We start from the raw sequence: 23,912 nt of genomic DNA on the forward strand, positions 1-23,912 counted from the left end.
TTATTCTACTCTATCTTGCAAATACATATTTGTGTGGCAATGTCATGCACAACACACACAACTATTAGATCCTTAAGATCAAACCCGTGTCATTCTTTTGGTCCACTGCAGTGCAGTAGTCAAAAAAAAAAGAATAAGTGAAGTGTCCACAAATGGCCAGGATAGAGCCCAGAGTGTTAATGTTTAAAATGTATAAAAATATTATTGATTACAATTCTTTACTGTTAATATCAACAATAAGCTTTTTATTTTGAAATTACAAGTTTAAAAAAAATGCTGTTACATTTACATTTAATGCTGTTACACTGTAATCCTTTATTATAAGTATGGACATAGAATCAAGTGAACGACATTTTGAAATAAATTTAATTGGAATTTTGTACTATGCAAAAACAAAACAAAAAACAACAACAATGACATATTAAACAAACAAACACAGCCAGTGCCTACATTTGTCCATTACATGTCAAACATAGCACTGACCCTTAGTCCCTGCTCATCAGCACATGCTTTCAAAAAGAGCTCCATGTCCTCTGCAAACTGAAAAACAAAGAGGAACAAGTCCTCCAGTGTCTTCTTCCTCTGACATGTCTCTTAAGACCCTCTGCTGGTCCCCTTGATTTAAGGACAGATATTTTGGCATTGTTCCATGTCCACGGAAAAGTGCCCTATTTTGGACAACCCACTGCACAGCAGGATGCAGATCTTCAACAACTGCTGGCTCCTGTGTCAGGCAAATGGGGATAAAAACATAGTTATTTCTCTGTTGCAGAACAGTTTTTTAACAGTCATTCAAATGTCACTAAACATGTAATTACACTACTGTTTAAAGTGAATACTGACCTGACTGACTTCCTGGAACTTGCGCTTTTTCAGTCTGAAAATGGGCACGTGTTGTCCTTCAAGCACAGCTTTGGCTTCCTCTCTCCAGTGTGCAAATAGCTTGCCAGAGCTTAACAGAAAATGTTGATATTGTTAAGGTGTGTAAACTTTGACACAACATATAACGGAAGTCAAAATATAAATACAACATACAATACAATACAACAGCAAGCACCACCATTTACGCAAGTAGGGCATGTCTGACTGTAAAATATTAATATGAAACATATTTAACAACTTTCAAAAGATTCAAGACTCCATTGCTGTGAAAGTAAATAGAATACTTACTATAGTATAGTCAAATGAAGCATCCTGTGCCACGTACAGAGCAGACTATTTGGAAGAAAAAATAAAAATGTCATTTTTTTTAGAAGCTTAAATTAGCTTCTGTATGAATCTCAAGAAGAGAAAAGAAAAATTACCATCAGCATGAAGATCCCACAGTCAACTCCATAGTCTTGGCTTGGAAAACCCTGTATTACATTGAAAATAAAGGCTCGTTAATAAAAGCCCTTAAAAGAAGACTAGTGTAATTCATATTATTCACCATACACTTAAACTAGCACATACCTTCAAGTCAAAGCTGTCAGGCGGCGGCTGTGTGAAGGCAAGAGAGGACCCAAATGCACGGCTCTAGACACACGGGGATGAACTCAAAGGCCGGTCTTTATTAACAGGAACATAAGAAGTCATATAAAACTATACTGGGAGCAACTAAAAGCTGAGGTGCTGGGAAGACACGGAAAATGCACACAACCTAGAGGGACGACGCAACACAGAACAAAGGGACACTCTGACATAAATACACAGAAGGTAACGAGGGAAGTGGGAACACACGGGGAACACAGCTGAAGACAATTACTCATGGCCGAGCAGGGAGGACACGAAACTGACGATACTGACACCAAGATGTGGACCTTAAACACAACACAGTACACAGAGATGAGCATGGAGAGAGAGAGGCAGAGAGAGAGGCAGAGAAGAAGGATGAATACGAGGGGATGAGGAGAACACAGAACACATAGGATGGGAACACGGTACCAGAGCAAACACCACAATAAAAACATGGACACAGGGGGAATCCAAATACCAAACCAAACAATCCAATGAACATAAGAAACAAAATACAAAACTACAGAAAAACTAAGAACACTGGGTCAAAATGACCCAGGACCATGACAAAAGCTCTTTTTTTCTGACCACTGCCCGGGAATGATCTTCACTGCAAGATACCTTTTTTTTTTAAAGACAGTTACATTCACAAGTTAACAGATGTCATGATGATGGGTGTGAAATGTTTATTGCCAATAGCACCAACTGTAACTACAGGCCTTAGGAACACGACCTCAATAAAACAGCATAACAAAATGAAAAAGTACAGTCACATGCTCACAGTTGGTCAAAATAAAGCATTTACAGCTTTAAGTTAAGGTTTGCATATTTCATAAACTAATTTTTAATGGTGTTTTATGTTAAACTAAAACATTGGAAGACCCTATTTATGTCTGAAACTCATCTAAAGACAGCATCACTGACTTGATCATAATGTGAAGATGAGAAATAGAATAAAATGTTGAATCATCATGCTGATATATCCATCCATCCATCCATTCGCTTCCGCTTATCCTTTTCAGGGTCGCAGGGGGCGCCGGAGCCTATCCCAGCTGTCATAGGGCAACAGACTGGACAGGTCGCCAGTCTGTCGCAGGGCCAACACACAGGGACAGACAACCATTCGCACTCACATTCATTCACACAGTTACACCTAGTGGCAATTTGGATTATCCAATTAACCTATCCCCACAAGCTGCATGTCTTTGGGCGGTGGGAGGAAGCCGGAGTACCCGGAGGGAACCCACGCAAACACGGGGAGAACATGCAAACTCCACACAGAAACTTGCTGATATAGTTTATAAAAAAAGCATGTGAGTGTACTGTATGTGTGAACACTCAAGATCAGCAGAACATGATCTGGGATGCACTTAACCTGGAACACTGAACAGGTTCCTGAAAACTCCGGAACAAACCAAAAATGCTTATAAAAATGTGACCTCAAAAGTGAAACATATTGTTGGTCACCAAATCCTGCCTTGGTGTATAATGGGTCAAGAAAGAGGATTTCTCTTTTAGGTGGCTTCAGTACCTAAAAGACAGTTAGCCATGACTTCAAACCTGAAAACAATGTCATTGCAAGCGATCACAATCAAAGACTTTTGAAACTGCGTCATAAAAGCTTGAATACATCTCAGACACATAGCAAAATTCTAACAGTTTGTATGTGTCAAAAAACAAGACTTACACACAACTGGAAATGACCAGGTGTCCAGAGAGGGAGAACTATGATGTGCATCCTCTGAGCATCAGTCTGAAACAGAATTGTATTTTTAAGTATCCTGTATATGAACTCTCACCAAAGTTATAAAAAAAAATCATTTTGATTACTTGCTTGTTTCTTTAAAGGACGGTACACTTACAGGAAAGGACTGCAATGGATCACAGCCATAGGGTGCAAGCCAAGTCCGGGTGACATACAGATTTTCTATGTAAATGCTTATCCCCTAGAATGTAAAAAAAACCCATTTAAAACAACAACTCTTTAAATTAAAGCTTGACAATCATCATATACAAGATACAGTACCTTTGACTAAACAATTTTAGTGATAAGCTCAAAACAGCCATTTCCAATCTGAAACAGAAAAAATCATGAAAAAAAATGAATTTACACTTTATTATTTCATATTCATAGAAAAAAAATACTTACAGTGAATTCCATTTGTTTGTTTAAACCCAGTGTCCAAAAATCTGCCCACGTGAGGCATCCAGAAGACGTTTCAACATACAGCTCATCTTTGGGTCTGCTGATGTCCAGTTGAGCTAAAAAAAACAGATGGTGTCATAGACTGTGGATGACAAAATCAGATAAGCACTAAAAGTTGCACTTTGCGACATCTGAAAACTTTAACATACAAGCTGTTGTTGGCCAGGGTGCGGTACAAAACACCATGATGAACGGCTGGCCAAAATGTTCTCAGGCTTTGTCAGAGCTTCGCACGGTGGTCCACACAGGTCAGGAAAAGTTGCATCTGTTGACCTTCTATTGGCTTTCTTGTTGTCAACTCTTTCCTGAGGTTCTATAGGGATTTTAACAGGTTTCAGACAAAACACTACATAGAATGCATATTAAATGCATACAAATGCAAGAAAAATAACCACTATCTATAGAAGGAAATTCATTTGAAACAGCATGTAACAAATTCGTTTATGAGCCATCAACTACAACAAGATAATGAATGCAAGATTATTATTTCACCTATATATGACAATCACTATTCAAAATAAGAAATTTTACCAGTGTCACCAGACATTGAAGGTGCTGGGTTCAACACCGTTTCTGTGATTTCTCTGGGTTTATTGCACACCTGTGGGGCTAGGTACACAAAGAAAAGAATATACACACACAGATAGGAACAAATCTAACATGTAAACAATGGTAGCGTTCTGGTCATGAGACAATGCATGTACTTACCTACGACAGCTTGACCCAGTGCCGACAATGAGATATTGATTTGTGTGTTTCTCTGCCATGGAGCACGATGAAAAAACATTAAAATAAGAAGGAATGTTGTTGTAACGCAAAAAAAGTGGCAATATGATCTGTCATGGTCCTGGGCCATGTTGGCCCAGTGTTCTTAGTTTTCTTGTATGTTTGTATTTTGTTCCCTATTTAGGCCATGTTTCCTGAGTTGCCCTGTTGTGTTGTTCCCTAAGTGTTTTCCCTTCGTGGCTTTTACCCCCTGTGTGCCCCTCTGTGTATTTATGAGCCCTTGTCTCTCTTTGTGTTTTATTCTATGTTTTCCCCAGCCCGTTATGTCTGTGTTCTCCCCGTGCTCTCTCTCCTCCTGTCTGAACCTCTGTACTTCCTGTTTTACTTTGCCCGTCTCCCGTTAGTGTTGTGTTCACTCCTGCCATTATGATTATCAGTGTCACCTGTGTTCCCCGTGTGCTCCCACTTCCCTCGTTAACCCTCTGTGTATTTATGTCTGTGTCGCGTTCTCCCTCATAGCTGCGTGGATTTCCCTGTGTCTCTCTGCAAGTGTTAGTTATTGTTCCCGGTTTAAGTTTTGTATTTCTTGTGATCTGCCTTCCAGCATTAAAGCTGTGATTTTGAGTTTATCCCCTGAGTCCGTGAGTTTGCATTTTGGGTCCTCATCCTGCCTGCCACACAGCTATAATGACATGATCATTGTAAGAAAACTAGAATTATCCTAGATATATGAAATCACTAATGGCAAATGTATTTAAGAAAGACTCTGTCCCAACCTTTGCGATCAACTTGCAAGACTTCCACGGTATCCATGCGTGTTTACGGCTACTGTGGAGGTCAAGTGTTTCCGGTTACTGTGGAGCTCCACAGTGGCTGCAGCCAGACCCTTCTCCACACCGTAGGGGGTTTTATGATGGGGACGCCGGCTGTAACAAACAAAGGGGTGAAGATTTTGGAGAGGGACACACCGGCCTCGTCTTCCCTTCTAGAAGTGCATGCTTAAATGAAGATGAATAAAGGTTTTGTGAAATGACTACTGAGTTCCGGTGCAGTCTCTGGAAGTTTCAACGAATAAAAGAACCATAGACAGATAGATAGATAGATAGATAGATAGATAGATAGATAGATAGATAGATAGATAGATATCTTTTACTAATCATGGCAGCACAAGAACAAGCTCTGAGTACAAGATCCATAGAGGCTGGGGTCTGTCACACCAGGCAAGACCCCAGGTGCAGGCTTTGTAAAGATGCCCCAGAGACAATCCAGCACATAACAGCAGGGTGCAAGATGCTAGCAGGCAAGGCATACATGGAACGCCATATCCAAGTGGCTGGCATAGTATACAGGAACATCTGTGCCGAGTATAACCTGGAAGTCCCAAGGTCAAAATGGGAGATGCCCCCAAGGGTGGTGGAGAATGACCGAGCTAAGATCCTGTGGGACTTCCAGATACAGACGGACAAAATGGTGGTGGCTAACCAACCGGACATAGTGGTGGTAGACAAACAGAAGAAGACGGCCGTAGTGATCGATGTAGCGGTTCCGAATGACAGCAATATCAGGAAGAAGGAACACGAGAAGCTGGAGAAATACCAAGGGCTCAGAGAAGAGCTCGAGAGGATGTGGAGGGTGAAGGTAACAGTGGTCCCCGTGGTAATCGGAGCACACGGTGCGGTGACTCCCCAGCTAGGCGAGTGGCTCCAGCAGATCCCGGGAACAACATCGGAGATCTCTGTACAGAAGAGCGCAGTCCTGGGAACAGCTAAGATACTGCGCAGGACCCTCAAGCTCCCAGGCCTCTGGTAGAGGACCCGAACTTGAAGGATAAACCGCCCGCAGGGGCGTGCTGGGCGTTTACATCTATATATATATATATGTATATATGTATATATATATATATATATATATATATATACACAGTGGGCCAAAAAAGTATTTAGTCAGCCACCGATTGTGCAAGTTCCCCCACCTAAAATGATGACAGAAGTCAGTAATTTGTACCAGAGGTACACTTCAACTGTGAGAGACAGAATGTGAAAAAAAATCCATGAATCCACATGGTAGGATTTGTAAAGAATTTATTCGTAAATCAGGGTGGAAAATAAGTATTTGGTCACCTCAAACAAGGAAAATCTCTGGCTCTCACAGACCTGTAACGTCTCCTGTAAGAAGCTTTTCTGTCCCCCACTCGTTACCTGTATGAATGGCACCTGTTTGAACTCATCATCTGTATAAAAGACACCTGTCCACAGCCTCAAACAGTCAGACTAACCCTAACCCTGACTAAATACTTTTTTGCCCCACTGTATCTCTATCTATCTATCTATCTATCTATCTATATCTAGCTCTCTTTCTCTCTCTCTCTCTATATATATATATATCTATATATATCTATCTGCATACAGAGAGGAGAAAGAAGAAGAAAGAATGATACCAAACAAGCAAAGTAAATAGTTTTTAAAGTTGAACTGTAAAGGTAAAATCAAAAGTAGTTAAAAATGGTCAATTATACCCTGGAAAAATGTTAAACTTTTCTTTTTAAAGTAACGCAATAGTCACTTCTCTCCTGCACACGGCAGTAAGGTGTGGTCATCTGCAAAAAAGCAGCATATGCATCAAAATAAACTATTTCCAGCAGTGTAATATGAGTCCTAAGCATCCCAGAAATGACACAGAAAGTCATAAAGTCAAACATAACTTTTAAAAACACCAGTATCGGCTCATGAGGCCTTGATGGTAAAAAAAAACTACATTTCCGCGAAAATGACGTCACTTCCGGTTTCGGGCAGGTCATGGCGGACATGCGATAGTTCACGCTGATGGACGTAGGAAGTGTTACAAACAGCTGATCGGATCGGCAAAGCGTGTTTCTGGAATATTATGTTTTTGTTGCTGCAAGTGCTTTTTATGTAGTTTTTGCAAAGCTATATGTGGAAGGAAACTGTGACCTAGGACAAGCTGATGGCATAAGATGTAAGTACAACTCCTCCGGTTTCATATGCAAAAAAAATTATTGCGCTAGCTCATGTGGTTGCAGAGCTACCGGGATTTAAAAATAGTTACGCAAAACGGAGCGTGCCCGCTCTGACCGGTTTTAAAGGGTTAATATATCAGTGGAACAGCTCAGATAGGGTAGCTAGAGAGACAAGACTAAAATGGTTTCAACATGTGCAGAGGACAGATAGTGGATATACTGGACAAAATATGCTGAAGAATAAGTTGCCGAAGTGGAGGAAAACCGTTTTATGAACAAAATGGACAACCTATTTTGTATGGTGGTATACTGAAAGGACTTTATTGTATGTAAACACTTCCAAAAATAAGTAATCTCTGATACCCAACACGCAACTAATTAACAAAACTACACATGTTTTTTCTTTTTAGATCTACTATTCTTAACTATTTTAATTCTACAGTTCTGAGGGCTGCTTATCTTAATGCCCCTGAGAGACACCAAAAGCCAGATTACCATCCTCTGAAAAAATGAATTTTCCGTTGCTTATGAAGTTTCTCGATATATTGATATTCCACCCTTCCAGGATGTTGTCCAGTTTTCAGACGTTTGTTTTTGATTTGCTCATAGTAATGATTCCAGTTTCCATTCTTGTCTGCTCCAAATCCAAACACATCAACCTGAAGACACAAAAATGTGGATTATTAATCACAAATGAAATTAACATAAAATAATTATAGATTATAGACACTACAGATTTCATTAACATGCTTTAGCTCAGGGGTGTTGAACTCCAGGCCTCGAGGGCCGGTGTTCTGCAGGTTTTAGATATCACCCTGGGTCAACACACCCTAATCAAATGATTAATTCATTAACAGGCTTCTGGAGAACCCCAAGACATGTTAAGGAGGTAATTTAGCCATTTAAATCAGCTGTGTTGGATTAAGGACACATCCAAAACCTGCAGGACACCGGCCCTCGAGGCCTGGAGTTCGACACCTGTGCTTTAGCTTAATGCAGTGCAGGCGATTTGCCATTCCATTTTTCTTTTTTTCTTTTTTAAGTATATTTTATTAAAAACCAAAAATAAAAATACAGTCTGTATAAGTTGGGATTGTCTGTACTTGTCATATATTCTACTACTAGCACCCTCACTATCCCCTGGAATTTTCTCATACCAAGAGCCTTATCAAGGCAATAGGAAAGGCCAAGAAACAAACACTTCAACATGCAAATACGGTAACAGTATAAAACTATAATAAATACACACAATTAATAATAAACAGATAAACTGAATAAAGAGAAATAGGAAAGAAATCAAGGTTAATAGTTACCACTATTAACCACTATTACCACTATCACTAACCTGTTCCTGACTGATTAACTGATTGATGCATCAATGTAAAGAGTGACTTTATCCCCCCACTAATGTGTTCTGCATTGCTCTTAAAAAAGGTATTATTAGGGGACTAAGGACAGGGGGGCAAGTCCCTTGGTCCCCTAATTTCCTTGAAGGAAAGGACTCTAAAAGTAAAAGCCTCAAAAACTTATGTCTTGATGTATCCTCAATCATCTGTGTATGGAAATCTTGGTAAGTTAATTCTATTCATCTGGACATAGCATTTTCATTGGTAAAAATGTCCTACAGGTTTCCCAAGCCTTAACAGTACATTTGCATAATGACTGAAGATAGTATCACTCACTAACAATCGGCTTTGAGGTCAGTTTTATGATCATTAATACACACATTTGTATGATCATAGATCAATTCTCCATGAGTGCCATTCACAGACAGTTGGGGAACGGCTGCTGTCAATGGAAAATTGTACTTATTAGTCAGTATAATCTTTTAGTGATATAAGTTCGCATATGGTAGAATACTGCATGTAGTTATTTGTATTAGGAAATATTTAACCATGTATGCTTAGAGGCGTATAATCATTGTGTAGTGACAGGATGTGTGATCTCTAGCAGGCCGCAAAAGGCTTGGTGTGCACTCCAGGAATGCACCCCCACATCCTGGGAGCATGGGAAGAGCTTGTACCTTGTTTTATTGTTTTAACGTAGCTATGTCTGTTTTAGTCTAAGTGCCTTTTGTTTAGATGAACTGCTGGACTTCCTCACCGTGTTATCTAGGGTGAACCATCTAGGGTGAGGGGGAGACTACCCTCTTCCTGACCAAGGATGTACCTCTTGTGCCTTCATGTTATATGACCCTTTGATCAGCAGGACCCCTCCCCCCCCCCCACACACACACACACACACACTGAAGTATAAATAAAGACCGGGGCAGTTTCTTAGCGCGAGTCTCAGTTCTGGAGGCTGCCCTTGCTAGCAAGAAGTTCTGTGTGTTTCTCTTCTCTGAGTCTTTACTGAAGAAGTGTTTTAGAGTATATTTCCTTAACAGCTGCAATGTAAAATTTGATTCTCATTTTAATGCTCCAACCTCCACACCTTTTTAATTCATTCACTTCTCATTAGTACATGGGTCATCCAGCCTAGGGCCAACTGCCAGTTCCCTATGAGGCCTTCCAAATACAATCACAGATTGTCTATCTGTGATTGTCAAATCTAAATAAGGGATATTGTCCCAGCTAGTTTAATGATATTTAGGTAATTCTGCTCTAGAAATAATCAGATGGTAAAGATCCCTTGTGGTAATGCTTAAGCTGGAAATGATATCTATGCTCTCATGTACAACCAATGGGCCAATAATGAATGGTGTAGAAATGAATTATCATATCTGTTTCTTGAACCTACCTCATCACACAAGTACAAGCTGAGAACTAAAGTCAGAAAGCCAGTGGATGGATACCTCCCATGCTTTTTTAGCCAAACATAATGGACATATTTCATGAAAGCAGGGCTGAGGATCATCACCTATTAAAGATTACAATTATAGACTTCAATGACACTTTAGTAAATAATAGAATTACCTTTATTATGACATATCATATTCTGGATGTTTGAAGAATAAGTCATTCTACTCACCATATCCGTGTTAGTTTTCAAACCTGATTTAGCAGTTTCTTTTTGCCTGTTGGATATAACAATAACATGAAATAAGTCCAAGCTCAAAAATGCAACTGCATTTTAAAATATGGTGCATTTTACCTTTGTGCTTTTGTAATGGTTTGTTTGTTTGTTTTTTAATTCTACACTGCCAGGGAGGCACCGAGACCAGGGGCCCGTTCTTCGTACGTCGCTTACTACATCCAAGATCAAATGACACATCCAAGATCAAATCATCGCGCTAACTCTGAGCTCGCTATTCCGGTTCCCCGAACACACCTGTTGTTGACGATTAGTATAGCTGGATGAAGTAATGTGAGATCACTGGGTGGCCCAACAGGGGCTACGCATCGATAGTAGAAACATTGATCGGCAACCCTTTGATTGGTCGGCGAAAATGTCGAAGGAGCGCGCTCGGTATTCTTCGGCAGCAGAGCAAGAACTCTTGAGTGAGGGATTTTAGGAGTTTCAGAGTCTAATTAAAACGCAAGGGAACACTGCAAAGGCTGCAAAAGCAAGGAGAGAGGGCTGGCAGAAAGTTGCTGACAAATTAAACTCGTAAGTAATTTAATAATAACAATAATAATGGAGTGGATCTATATAGCGCTCTTCAAGGCACCCAAAGCGTTTTACAATGCCACTATTCAGTCACTCTCACATTCACACACTGGTAGCTGTCACAGCTGCCCTGGGACAGAAGCCAGGCTGCCATATCGCGCCATCGGCCCCTCTGGCCAACACCAGTAGGTGGTAGGGTAGATTTATCATATCACACTATATTATCCAATATTATATTACATTATATTATATTACATTATGTTATATTATATCCCCTTTCACATTAGAGCCACAACAGGACCCACTAGAACATGGGAACAAGTAAAAGTGAAATATAAGAATATTCTACAGAATGGTAATATTGATCACTTATATTGCTTTTCGTCTCTTGGACAGAGACCCTGAAATAATCTGTTTGTTTGTTTATAACAGCAACCAAGAAAAGGGGCAGCGCAAAAAAAGACAGGTGGTGGTCCTGCACCCCCTCGTCAACAAGTTGGTTAAGTGAATAATACCCTCACGGGAAAATCGATATCTCTCTATCAGGATCCTTGTCTGTCCCGCAATATACGCTGGATTCTGAGGACTCTCCTTATCAATCTTGCACCTTCCGCAATGGGTGGCTCGCGTATACGGACAGGACATGGCTGCAACAGGCTTCCCAAATCCACCTTCGCTTTTATAGCCGTGGTCTCCCATCTTGATTACACGAAGTAAATTGCAATTACTACTCTGAAATCTGAATTACATCTGTAATAATCACATACATGTAATAGAATGTTAATAGTACATTTCCCTTTTTTAGGAAATGACCTGTATGTATCTGTGTGACATCAATAAAAGGATCAAGTGCTGCATTATCTTTAGTTACATTGATGTTATTTATTTATGGTACAACAGTGGTAAAATATCGCTGTTGCTTTCGTATACATGAAGCGGAAATACCTGAGTGGCCGCGATCTAATCCTGTTTACATAAAGTAAACCTGCTCCCGAGCAGGTTTACGCTTACGGCTCTGTTGCTATGACAGCAAGTCCCGGATGGGCTTCGAAGAACCGAACGATCCAGGATCACGCGAAATCGTCAACAGTCAAATCCGGCTAACTTACTTAGCGAGGTACGAAGAACGGGCCCCATGACACAACTGTGTGTGTATATATTACTCTCTGTCATGCCACATGTTTTTGTCATGGTCTGTGGCCCTATGTCTGAGGAGTGTGTGGGCTGCCCTGGTGGCCACACCCCCGGGCTGGGCCATCACCTGTACACCTGTTTTCCATTCTGGGCAATTACCTGGAGGACTATTTAACCCACGCTGACGGATGCTCCCCGCCAGTCCGTTAATCACCCCTCAGGGGGTAACTAGGCTTCCCGCAAAAGCTTTGTACATATGTGTCATTTGAACTGCGTTAATTCTGCCTTCACGTGCCTAGGGTACGATCCGGTGTTTGTGTCTGCTACCTGCCTGTCCTCCTGCTTGCGAGCAGTGCATCATCTGTCCTCATCCCTGCCTCCTCGGATTCGCTTCGCACAGACACACTTCCCCCCCCTTCTGAGTCCCACTGTCCCGCTCTGATCGTAAGCCAATTACTAAAGCCCTGTCTTGTTGTGTCTCCCTATTTCCCAGCTCATTAGTAATTTTCTCCCCTTTCTGTTGCAGCCTCCCATGGTCCTGATTATGGCTTCCCTGTGTCATTTATCTTCCCGTTTTTTCTTCAGTTCCTCGTTTTGTTTCTTTGGTTGTTCCAGGTCACCTTTTGTTAAAGCAATAAACTGTTTTCTTGCTCGCATTTGATTTATTGAGTCTGCTTTTGGATCCCGTTTGTGTGCGCGCACTGTGGTGCATGACAGTTTTATTGTTGTTGTGTGCTCTCTCTCTCCCCCTCTCCTCTGTCTGGGTGGAGCTCATCTTAGGCTCCCGCCTCTGACCCATGCACCTGCCCTGATTACCAAACCTCCCGCTGATCTACCTGATTTCGTGAACACTACTTAAGATGGCAGTTCAATACTTCTCATCGGGCTTAAGCCTAACTAACCCTGAGATATGTTTTTGTGAATCTCTATCCAAATTTAAGACTGTTTGGTAAAGGCATCAGTGCAGTGCTGAAACATTTCTGACAAAGATATAAAAAAAATAGGAATTCAGGATGGAAACACTTTTTCATACAACTGTGTAGGGTTAAAAATATAACTTACATACCCCCATTAGTATTATATTATAGCCAGTTTTTTGCTTGATTACATGCTTTTGGAAGCCGTAAACAAGCTCCTGATATAAATCTGATGAGATATTTGACCACTCTTCTTGGTGGTAGTATAGGTAATTTTAATTAGCTGGCTTCCTGGCACAGAACTGTCAACAGATTTTCAATCTGTTGGGGCTGTGGGAAGGAACTTTATTTGTCTCAATATGTCACAACTTTGCTAAGATCTGAATGATGTCAGAGGATATTGGTTAGGATGTTCAGTTAAAAAAAAACCCCACCAAGGTTCAAGCCTGTCATGAACTGGAAACTGCTGGGACACAAAGCACCATTGTCTACAGTGAACTACAATTTCACATTTAGTTTAAAATACACACTTTCATGCTTGACTAAAATTTGCAGCTGGGCACATGAACAAAAAACTCCTGGAAAAACCTTTATGGTCAGACAAAATAAAGATTGAGCTATTAGGCCATAAAGATAAGTGTGTTTAGAAAAGCAGTGGTGAGACTTTTAAATCTAAGAACACTATGCCAACTAACAAGCATGGTGGTAATAAAATTATGCTCTGGGGCTGTTTTGCAACCGGAGGTAATGGTTGAAAAACATCAATTCAGAGTTATAATTGAATTATATATTGAGACTGACATGTTGAGCTCCAGAGGAATTTGCAAACATTTTTACACATCATAACTAATAGAAGTCAGGGTAATATTTTTCTGGGCCAAGGGACTGCATTATTAAGTCATAAGAACAAGTAATCTGATGTCCTGTAATCATTATGAAGCTATAATTTGAGATACAATAAAAGATACAGTAAAAAAAATAAGTTTTTGTACAAAGTATCGTATCGGAACAGTATCGTCGATACCACCTTGAATTTTACTTTGTATCGGATTGGAAAGGAAATCAGTGGTATCGCACACCACTAGCCCACATCTTGTTTTTCCCCATTCTGCTGCCTTCTCAGGCTTGCCTTAATCTCTGCAGGTATTTGGCCCTCGGACGAGGCGGATGCATCTTTTGCCCTAAATAGCTTCAGTAACCACTAGGCATGATTCATGTCAGGGCTTGGTGCTGTCCAACTCTTTATACTTGAGACCCTTTCTTGGTCCACAAGAAAGTCTGCCACTGTGATGCATACTGGATCCTGTTCAGGGAGGTTTCTGCAGTCTGCTCTTAAATGGTAAAGGCACTGATTCTTATATAGCGCTTTCTACTCTCCCCGAGTACTCAAAGCGCTGTATACAACATGCATCATTCTCCCATTCACACCCACTCATACAAGCACTTCCTTCTATACTTAAGTGCAATCTAAGCATTCACACACACATTTAGACTCCAATGGACATACAGTATCGGAGAGCAACTTGGGGTTAGTATCTTGCCCAAGGATACTTGGCATGCAGACTGGGGAAGCCAAGGATCGAACCACCAACCTTCCAGTCAGTAGCTGATCTGCTCTACCACCTGAGACACAGCCACCCTAAATCCACGAGCCATTGAGCATTGCCGTTATGGGTTGCATATTTCTCCCATATGCTCTTCCAGTACTGCTCCATCTCCAGCCTTGGTGAGGATGTTTTCTTATCACTCTCTCACCAGTGAGCGTATATGTTTGGTTCTGTGGAGTACAGATGGCTGATTCTCCTGCTTTCTATATGTCTGGTATACCTTTTTGGCTGGCCGAGGCTGTGAGTCTTTACCTGGCATTTTCCAAGGCCTCAGTTATGGGCAGCTTGCTAACTTCGTAGACATCCCTTTCTACAACATCCCTTTCTGCAGCTTCGATAGATGGCTTTCCTCTGTGCTACCTTGATCTTGGCCTCTAGTGTCTTTCTCCATGGAGGGCATTGCTCCTTTGGCTGTTTATTATGTAGCAGCGCATTCTCCGTGTTCGCTGTTGCTGTGGTACAGATCAGTGAGTTGGTTTCGGTTATGGTTGCAGTCATTCTCATAGACCCTCAGAGGGTACTTCACGTAACCTTGGTAACCGGCTACATAGGGTCCAGGTTTCTATCTTCACAATGATCCCATCTATCAGGTCAGCTGCTCTCGGACTCAACACCTTCACTGCAACAGCTGTACTTGGGCAAGATACTCAACCCTGTCTTTCTGCATAATAGCAGTGTTGGAACACACTGTGGTACTATACTCTTGTGAGCATTTAGGTGCACCAGGGTGTCCATTGTCCTCCCCCTCCACCTGATCCAACTATCAATTGACAGCTCAGCCCCTCTCTTTACTTTTAGTGTCCAAACATGTGGCCTCAGGTCTGGTGATCCAGGAGGCCGTTCCACCCAATCACGCCCCTCCAGGTCTTGCTGTCATGGCCCACGTGAGCATTGAAATCTCCCAGTAGGACAACAGAGTCCCCAGGAGGAGCACCCTCCAGTACTCCAAGAAGACTCCAAGAAGGCTGTGTACTCTGAACTGCCACTCAACGCATAAGCACAGACGACGGTCAGGATCCATTCCCCGACCCGGAGGCGAAGGGAACAAACCCTTCCTGAGACAATATTGCACTACTTGCCACTTTTAGTCTTGCACGGCTCAAATTTGTACTGCTGCTCACTCCTGCCACTTTATCTCATGTGAAATTACATTGTCACCCCTCCGACCTACCTCAATACATGTCACTTTTCTATTTCTCTCTTTTATGTCTTTCTGTAAGTATCGACAGGAAGTTGAGCCGCTGGTACTCTGGTGCAGTCAGAACAATCTGGAGCTGAACATGCTTAAGACTGTAGAGATAATAGTGGACTTCAGGAGACATCCCTCAACACTGCTCCATCTCACCATATCAGACCACCCAGTGTCTACTGTGAAGATCTTCAGGTTCCTGGGTATTACTATCTCCCAGGACCTGAAGTGAGAGTGTTACATCCTGGGAGGCTGTGGGAGTGTGTGGGCGTGGTGTTGTCTTCTCTCTCTCCTCCTCCTTCGTTCTGGCCCCTCCCCTTGTCTCTCTCTGCCCCTGCCCTCTCCTTTAGGTCACACCTGCTGCTCATCTGCTCTCATTACAACCAATTACCCTCAGGGGTGATATAAGCTGGAGAAGAGCAGTGTGGAGGAGGAAGGAGAGGTTTCTGGTGGATTTCCTCTGTGCTGGTCAGAGCATGCTACTGGCTTAGGTGTGGAACAGCCTGCTGTGTATGACCAGCCTTCTGGTGTGTGGCTCTTTGTGAGTAGTGTTTAACTGAGCAGTGATTGCCCATGAGTGACGGCGGCCTTCATTAGTTTGTGTGGCCTGCCTGGATATTGTTTGTTAGCAGCGTTGCTGTCTCTTTCTGTTGAAACCTTATTGTTGCTTTCTTTGTTGAGTGGTCATTACCACTTTGGGTTGACCTCCCTGATTTCTTATTATAGCAGCGGTGCTGTCTCCTTTTGTTGTTGCCATTTATATGATTATTGAGGTGTTTGCCTACAATAAAGATCTATTTTATGTTAAATACCTCTGCCTGGCGTTCTTTTCATTCCACCTGGATCTAACTGTTACTGTCCCCCACCCTCATCGCCTAGACTTTTATGTGGGGACGTAACAAAGTGGGGGCTCGTCCGGGATCGGAATGAAAGGAATTGGGTTGATTACAAGTGCGTACAGGTGTTTGTTAGTTGTGTGAAGGTCATTTGGCAACTGCTGCTCTCCCCGGCTAGCACAGGGGAGTGTCTAGCTGAGCATTTGCTCTTCCTTCGGACACTCGTTTTTTTGTTTTGCCTTTTTTATTTTCGGAGCAAACCCGGGTGGGGATTAATTCTCTGTTGGGGGTAGGCTTGTCGGTGCCTGTGGCGCTTGATGATTTGCCTTTAAAGTGGCCTCGAGCCTGGTACGCTCCAGAAGCTAGGACAGGCTAGATTCTGAGCAGGCAGGACTGGGGGGAGTGTGGGCTTTTCAATTAATGGTTGACTTTTTGACACAACACATTTCTCTTTCGCCTGTGTGTAGTTCTGTAGTGAAGGCATTGTGTGTGTGTGTGTGTGTGGCCTTTTAGTGGTTTGCTTGTGTTTTGGCAGGCCATTTTGGGTTTTCATGGCCACTTTTGATATTGCTGGGTTTACAGCAGAGCCGTCGCTTGCCCTGCTAGATGTTTGTAGGAAGAGGGATCTGCATGAGCTGGCTACACATTACGGGATCAGTGTCTCCACTGGTCTACGCAAAGCCGAGCTGAAAGCCGCTCTGGTGTCCGGGTTGTTGGAGAAGAGGGTGGTTGTAATGCAAGAACCTCCGAGCACACCCGGTCCGGCTGGACCAAGTGCGGCGCCTCCTGTTCGAGGCCAGGTTGTAGAACCAGCAGTGTCCACACCTATGGACCAGGGGTTGCCCGAGGGGGGGCCTATGACGCTGCCCCGTTTTGATCCACTCTCCATCCAGTCATCAGAGGGTTCTAAGCAGGATGCTAGGCTCAAAGTCCGTCTAGCTCGCCTCCAGCTGGAGAAGGAGCAGAGCGAGAGAGAGTTCCAGCTGAAGAGGGAGATAGAGCTTAGGCGTTTGGACGCAGAACTGGCTAGGGCTAGAGAGGTTGAGCTGATGAAAGTGGAGGCGGAGACGAAGGTCAAGCTGCGACAGCTGGAACTCCAGCAGGCCTCCATCCCTCCTGTGGTGGCTTCGCTGTCACATACAGACGTTCAGTTTGATGTAGGAAGGAATAGTCGTCTGGTCCCTGCATTTCGTGACACTGAGGTGGAGATTTATTTTGAATCGTTTGAGCGGATAGCGACAGCCTTGCGTTGGCCGCGGGATGCGTGGGCCATCCTGCTACAGTGCAAGCTGGTGGGCAAGGCGCAGGAAGTTTGTTCCTCGTTGTCCGCTGAATGCAGCTTGGACTACGACAAACTGAAAAGTGCAATCCTGTTAGCCTATGAACTAGTTCCCGAGGCTTACAGGCAGCGATTTCGGGGGCTGAAAAAGGTGCAGGGTCAATCCTTCCTGGATTTCGCAAGAGAAAAGAGTATCCTCTTTGATCGGTGGTGTATGGCCTGTAAAGCTGCAGACCTAGCTTCGGTACGGGAATTGATTCTCATTGAGGAGTTCAAAAATTGCGTCACCGAGCGGATGGCGGTATATCTGAATGAGCAGAAGGTCTCCACGTTGCAGCAGACCGCGACCCTGGCTGACGAGTTCGCACTCGTCCATAAAACCAGTGTTGTTAAGCATGAGCGACGCGACATACTAGCAAAGGCTAGTGGTGAGCAAGACACAAGGAGAGAGGTGCCTGTGCCTCGTCCCAGGTCAGACCGGAAATGTTTCTATTGTTTTAAATCCGGCCATTTAATAGCGGATTGCGAGGCCTACAGGCAAAGACAGCCAGTTTCAACACCACGTAAACCAAAAGGGATAGGGCTGATTAAAAACGCTTCTTCTGGTAGTAGACCACTTAGCACTGAAACGCCTGACGAATGTTTTAAACCTTTCATTTTCAAAGGAGCGGTGTCACTCTCTGGTAAGCCTGGAGATGGGCGTACTGTGACCATTCTACGCGACACAGGTGGTTCACAGTCCCTCATACTGGCTAGTGCACTTGCCTTTGATGAAAAGACCGCCAGCGGCACTGATGTTATTGTTAGGGGCGTTGGAATGACTTATGTGCCAGCCCCCCTCCATCAAATTTGGGTGCAGAGTGACCTAGTAAGTGGCATTTTTCCTGTAGCTGTGTGTCCTTGTTTCCCGATTGATGGTGTGGACTTCATAATGGGCAATGACATTGCAGGTGGGAAGGTTTATCCTGCCCCAGAGGTTACAAAGACCCCTGACCCAAGCCCCTTGCCAGATGTTTTAAACCGGCAGCACCCGGATGTATTTCCCGTAGGTGTTCTTACCCGGTCACAGGCCCATCGGCAGGGAGAAGTGGTTGACTTGTCAGGGTCAGTGGTCGGCTCTATGCTGGGGATGGATGTGATGCCCTCTGAGGAGGGGGAGGTGGGTCCTGATGCCAAGGAACTGGCTCAAGAAGTGGCTGAGCCTGCTCCTGAACCCGCAGCCCCCCCTCTCCTCACACGGGAGGCCCTTATTATCGCTCAGAAAGCAGACCCATCGTTAACCAAATGTTTTGCTGCCGTAGATGAGAGTGATCATCTGGCAGGAGACAGGAAGCAGACATTTGTTGTATGTGATGGATTGCTAATGCGCAGGTGGACCTCAAAGCCAGGGGAGGACTGGAGTGTAGTCCAACAGATAGTGGTCCCGGCTAGTTTACGTCAGCACGTGCTACAGTTAGCCCATGACCATTCATGGTCAGGACATTTGGGGATAACTAAAACATATGACCGTATTCTGCAGCACTTCTTCTGGCCGGCAATGAAGACAGATGTTGCGAAGTACTGTAATACTTGTCATACGTGTCAACTGGTGGGCAAACCAAATCAAACTGTGCCCCCCGCCCCACTATGTCCAATACCAGCTGTTGGTGAGCCATTCGAGCATGTTTTGGTCGATTGTGTTGGTCCGTTGCCAAGAACACGAGCAGGCAATCAGTTTTTGTTGACCATAATGTGTTTGTCCACGCGGTTCCCCGAAGCAATTCCTCTGCGGAGGGTCACCACTGCAAACATTACTAAGACGCTAATCAAATTTTTCACCACCTTTGGTCTTCCAAAAACAGTGCAAACAGACCAGGGAACTAACTTCTTATCTCGAGCATTCAAACAGACTTTAGCTTCCCTGGGCGTCTCTCATTCTGTGTCTAGTGCTTATCACCCAGAGTCGCAGGGTGCACTTGAGCGTTGGCACCAAACACTTAAGGCCATGCTAAAAAAGTACTGCCATGACACGGGCAGAAGCTGGGATGAGGGTGTCCCCTTTGTACTGTTTGCAATACGCAATGTTAAGCAAGAGTCCTTAGGATTCAGCCCAGCTACACTTGTGTTTGGCCGCGAGGTGCGGGGCCCGCTAAAGATGTTGAAAGAGAGGTTCCTTAGTGGGGGTGCTCCAAAAACTAACGTGGCAGATTTTGTAAAGACATGTAAGGATCGTTGGCAACGTGCTACCTCATTAGCTAAAGAGGCCCTGTGTACTGCCCAGGCGTGCATGAAGACGTGGCATGACAGAAAGGCTGTGAAAAGGCATTTTCAGGCTGGGGACAAGGTTTTAGTGTTGCTACCGGTGCCTGGCTCTGCTCTTACGGCCCGTTTCGCGGGACCGTACGTCATAGTGAGGAAAGTGTCTGAGACAGATTATGTTCTCAGTACCCCAGAGCGCAGGAGGAAAACACGCCTGTGCCACATCAACATGTTAAAACCCTACCATGATAGGGAAACCCATGAGACTGTTGCCAGTGCGGCAACCTCCAGCTCTGTCTCCGCCACCGTGCTGAGTGTAGAGGCCAGTGCTGACGACGATCTGCATATACTTTCTGAGGGACAACAGTGTGGACGGTTGGCGAATTCAGCTTACTTAGCCGAAGTAACGGCCCACCTGTCTCATCTGTCCCCTTCACAATGCGAAGATGTGCTTAATCTACTGCACTCCTACCCCTCTCTCTTTGGTGATGTGCCCTCGCGTACTAATGTTTGTGAACATGATATCGATGTTGGGGACGCAACCCCAATCAAACAGCACGCGTACCGCTGCCCTATGGGAAAGCGCGAGGTGATGAGGAAGGAGGTCAGTTATCTAGCGGAGAATGGTTTGGCGAAACCGAGTCACAGCCCTTGGAGCTCTCCATGTTTACTTACGCCCAAGTCTGATGGCACCCCACGTTTCTGCACCGACTACCGTAGGGTAAATGCAGTGACTGTCGCCGATTCTTTTCCACTTCCTCGTATGGAGGACTGCATTGACAACATAGGTCCTGCCACATTTATTTCCAAACTGGACCTTCTTAAAGGATATTGGCAGGTGCCTTTGACCCCCAGAGCCTCTGACATTTCTGCATTTGTCACACCCGACCATTTCATGCAGTACACCGTGATGGCGTTTGGCATGAAAAACGCTCCGGCCACATTTCAGCGGTTGATGCAGCTGGTTGTAGGAGACGTGCCTCAATGTAATGTGTACTTGGATGATGTGGTGATATACACAGCCACGTGGGAAGAGCATGTGGCCATCCTACGATCAGTATTTCAGCGACTGGCTGACGCCTCGTTGACTCTAAATCTCGCTAAGTGCGAGTTCGCCAAAGCGACAGTCATGTACCTGGGGAAACAGGTGGGTTTCGGGCGGGTACGCCCAGTGGAGGCAAAAGTCGAGGCTATCCTCAGCTACCCGGCCCCAGCCACTAGGCGGGAGTTAAAACGGTTCCTGGGCATGACTGGATACTACCGCTGTTTTTGCAAGAACTTTGCGGTAGTTGTGGCCCCTTTGACAAGGCTATGTAGCCCCAAAGTCCCTTTTGAGTGGTCAGGGGAATGCCAGCACGCATTCGAGTCTGCAAAATCCCTCCTTTGCAGCGCCCCAGTTCTGGCTGCCCCTAACTTCTCTCAGCCTTTCAAGCTGGAAGTCGACGCCAGTTCCACCGGAGCTGGTGCGGTGCTATTACAAGACGACGCAGAGGGTGTGTGTCACCCAGTCTGCTACTACTCTGTAAAGTACAAGCGCCATCAGCTAAACTATTCCACCATAGAGAAAGAGGCTCTAGCGATGCTGATGGCCTTGCAGCACTTCACTGTGTATGTGGGCTCTAGCTCCTTTCCGGTAACGGTGTATACAGATCACAACCCCCTCACTTTCCTCCAGCGCATGTACAACCACAACCAACGACTAATGCGCTGGGCTTTGCTGGTGCAGGATTATGATCTGATTATCCAGCACAAGAAAGGGACTGAAAATCTGGTGGCTGATGCACTCTCACGCAGGGCATAGTGATGAGTTTCTTCTGTGTTTTGTATAGTGTGGATTTAGGGTGGGGGGAATGTTACATCCTGGGAGGCTGTGGGAGTGTGTGGGCGTGGTGTTGTCTTCTCTCTCTCCTCCTCCTTCGTTCTGGCCCCTCCCCTTGTCTCTCTCTGCCCCTGCCCTCTCCTTTAGGTCACACCTGCTGCTCATCTGCTCTCATTACAACCAATTACCCTCAGGGGTGATATAAGCTGGAGAAGAGCAGTGTGGAGGAGGAAGGAGAGGTTTCTGGTGGATTTCCTCTGTGCTGGTCAGAGCATGCTACTGGCTTAGGTGTGGAACAGCCTGCTGTGTATGACCAGCCTTCTGGTGTGTGGCTCTTTGTGAGTAGTGTTTAACTGAGCAGTGATTGCCCATGAGTGACGGCGGCCTTCATTAGTTTGTGTGGCCTGCCTGGATATTGTTTGTTAGCAGCGTTGCTGTCTCTTTCTGTTGAAACCTTATTGTTGCTTTCTTTGTTGAGTGGTCATTACCACTTTGGGTTGACCTCCCTGATTTCTTATTATAGCAGCGGTGCTGTCTCCTTTTGTTGTTGCCATTTATATGATTATTGAGGTGTTTGCCTACAATAAAGATCTATTTTATGTTAAATACCTCTGCCTGGCGTTCTTTTCATTCCACCTGGATCTAACTGTTACTGTCCCCCACCCTCATCGCCTAGACTTTTATGTGGGGACGTAACAGAGAGACTAACATCTCCTCCATCCTCAGAAAGACCCAGCAGAAGATTACACTTCCCCAGTTGTCTCTGGAAGTGTAGTCTTCCACAGGAGTTGCTGATCCAGTTCTACACTGCAGTCATTGAGTCTGTCCTGTGCTCCTCCATCACAGTCTGGTATGGAGCAGCCACTAAAAAGGACAGGTGCAGACTGCAGAGGACTTTACGGGCAGCAGAAAGGGTCATTGGAGCCCCCTGCACTCCATCCAGGACCTGTACCTCTCAAGAACCAGAAAACAGGCAGGGGAAATCATCACAGATTCCTCACACCCTGGACACAGACCTTTTGACCTGCTGCCTTCTGGCAGATGGTATAGAAGCCTGCAGACCAGGACCACCCAACACAGAAACAGTTTCTTTCCCCTTGCCCTTTCCCTCCTAAACCGTTGAACTGTCACATTGCAACTGCAGTTTATGTACACTCTGTGGTATTCATTTCTGTAATCCTGTATTTTCTGTATATAAGGATTTAGATGTTTTTATATTGTGGTTTATGTATATTGTTCATTGTGTCGTTCATATATTGTGTATTTTACATTGTTGTGCTTGAGAGACACCAGCGACCGGAACCATATTCATTCACATTGTGCCTGCATACTTGGCTAATAAATGCATTCGGATTCTGATCATTTTTTTCCCCATTACTTTTATTTCTTGTGGGCTCTCCTTTTTTCATTCATCTTTTTCTTTTAGAAAATATAAAACATAATTTTTCGCTGTTTTTTTTTTCTTTTTTAAATATACAAAAGTATATATTCAAAGGGTTTTGTCTTGCAGTTATGCATTCAGACTACACTTTCAAATCATAAATGTTAAATCACCAAGATACAGGACCAAATAAAAATATCACCTTTGTAATACACACATACCTTTGAGTAAAAGACCGGATAAGCCACTGTAGATCGTAAATTTTGAATGGAAAAAACACAAGATGTGTGGTGTTGTCCAAATTTTTGAAACTCCTTGGATACATCACATGGTATGTTGTTTTGTTTCCAACATCTCTTTCAAAGCCTTTTGTGGGCCCACGGTTTATTCTAAAAAGCACAGAGGATATATTGTTCATATTATCATCTATTGGATGATATATGTAGAATGAACATCCATACTGGGGAAAGAAAATATCTTATTCAATTGAGTTTAAGGTTTTAGCAGTGCTTACAGATATTTAAAGATAACACATGCATGACGATTTCAAAACAGTATGT

The 23,912-nt window shown here is 43.9% G+C and overlaps 1 protein-coding gene and 1 long non-coding RNA gene across 2 annotated transcripts in view; both read right to left on the reverse strand.

Moving 5' to 3' along the window:
- Nucleotides 1-217: 217 nt before the first annotated feature.
- On the reverse strand, nucleotides 218-3,167 carry LOC113015406 (uncharacterized). The gene is made up of 5 exons (XR_003271099.2): nucleotides 1,453-3,167; nucleotides 1,305-1,355; nucleotides 1,171-1,215; nucleotides 844-952; nucleotides 218-724 (listed from the first exon to the last, which is right to left on the reverse strand). It is a non-coding gene; the product is annotated as an uncharacterized LOC113015406 (long non-coding RNA).
- A 4,528-nt stretch (nucleotides 3,168-7,695) lies between these two features.
- Nucleotides 7,696-23,912, reverse strand: part of LOC113014532 (CMP-N-acetylneuraminate-beta-galactosamide-alpha-2,3-sialyltransferase 1-like) — a 43,499-nt gene continuing 27,282 nt past the window's right edge. Inside the window, exons 4-7 of the mRNA XM_026156126.2 lie at nucleotides 23,574-23,741; nucleotides 10,374-10,419; nucleotides 10,143-10,262; nucleotides 7,696-8,062 (exon numbers count right to left, since the gene is read on the reverse strand). Coding sequence (XP_026011911.1) covers nucleotides 7,895-8,062; nucleotides 10,143-10,262; nucleotides 10,374-10,419; nucleotides 23,574-23,741 — 502 coding nt within the window. The 3' untranslated portion in view covers nucleotides 7,696-7,894. The remainder of the gene's footprint in view (nucleotides 8,063-10,142; nucleotides 10,263-10,373; nucleotides 10,420-23,573; nucleotides 23,742-23,912) is intronic.

Source organism: Astatotilapia calliptera, chromosome 22 (genome assembly GCF_964374335.1).
Source record: "Astatotilapia calliptera chromosome 22, fAstCal68.1, whole genome shotgun sequence".
Taxonomy (NCBI): Eukaryota; Metazoa; Chordata; class Actinopteri; order Cichliformes; family Cichlidae; genus Astatotilapia; species Astatotilapia calliptera.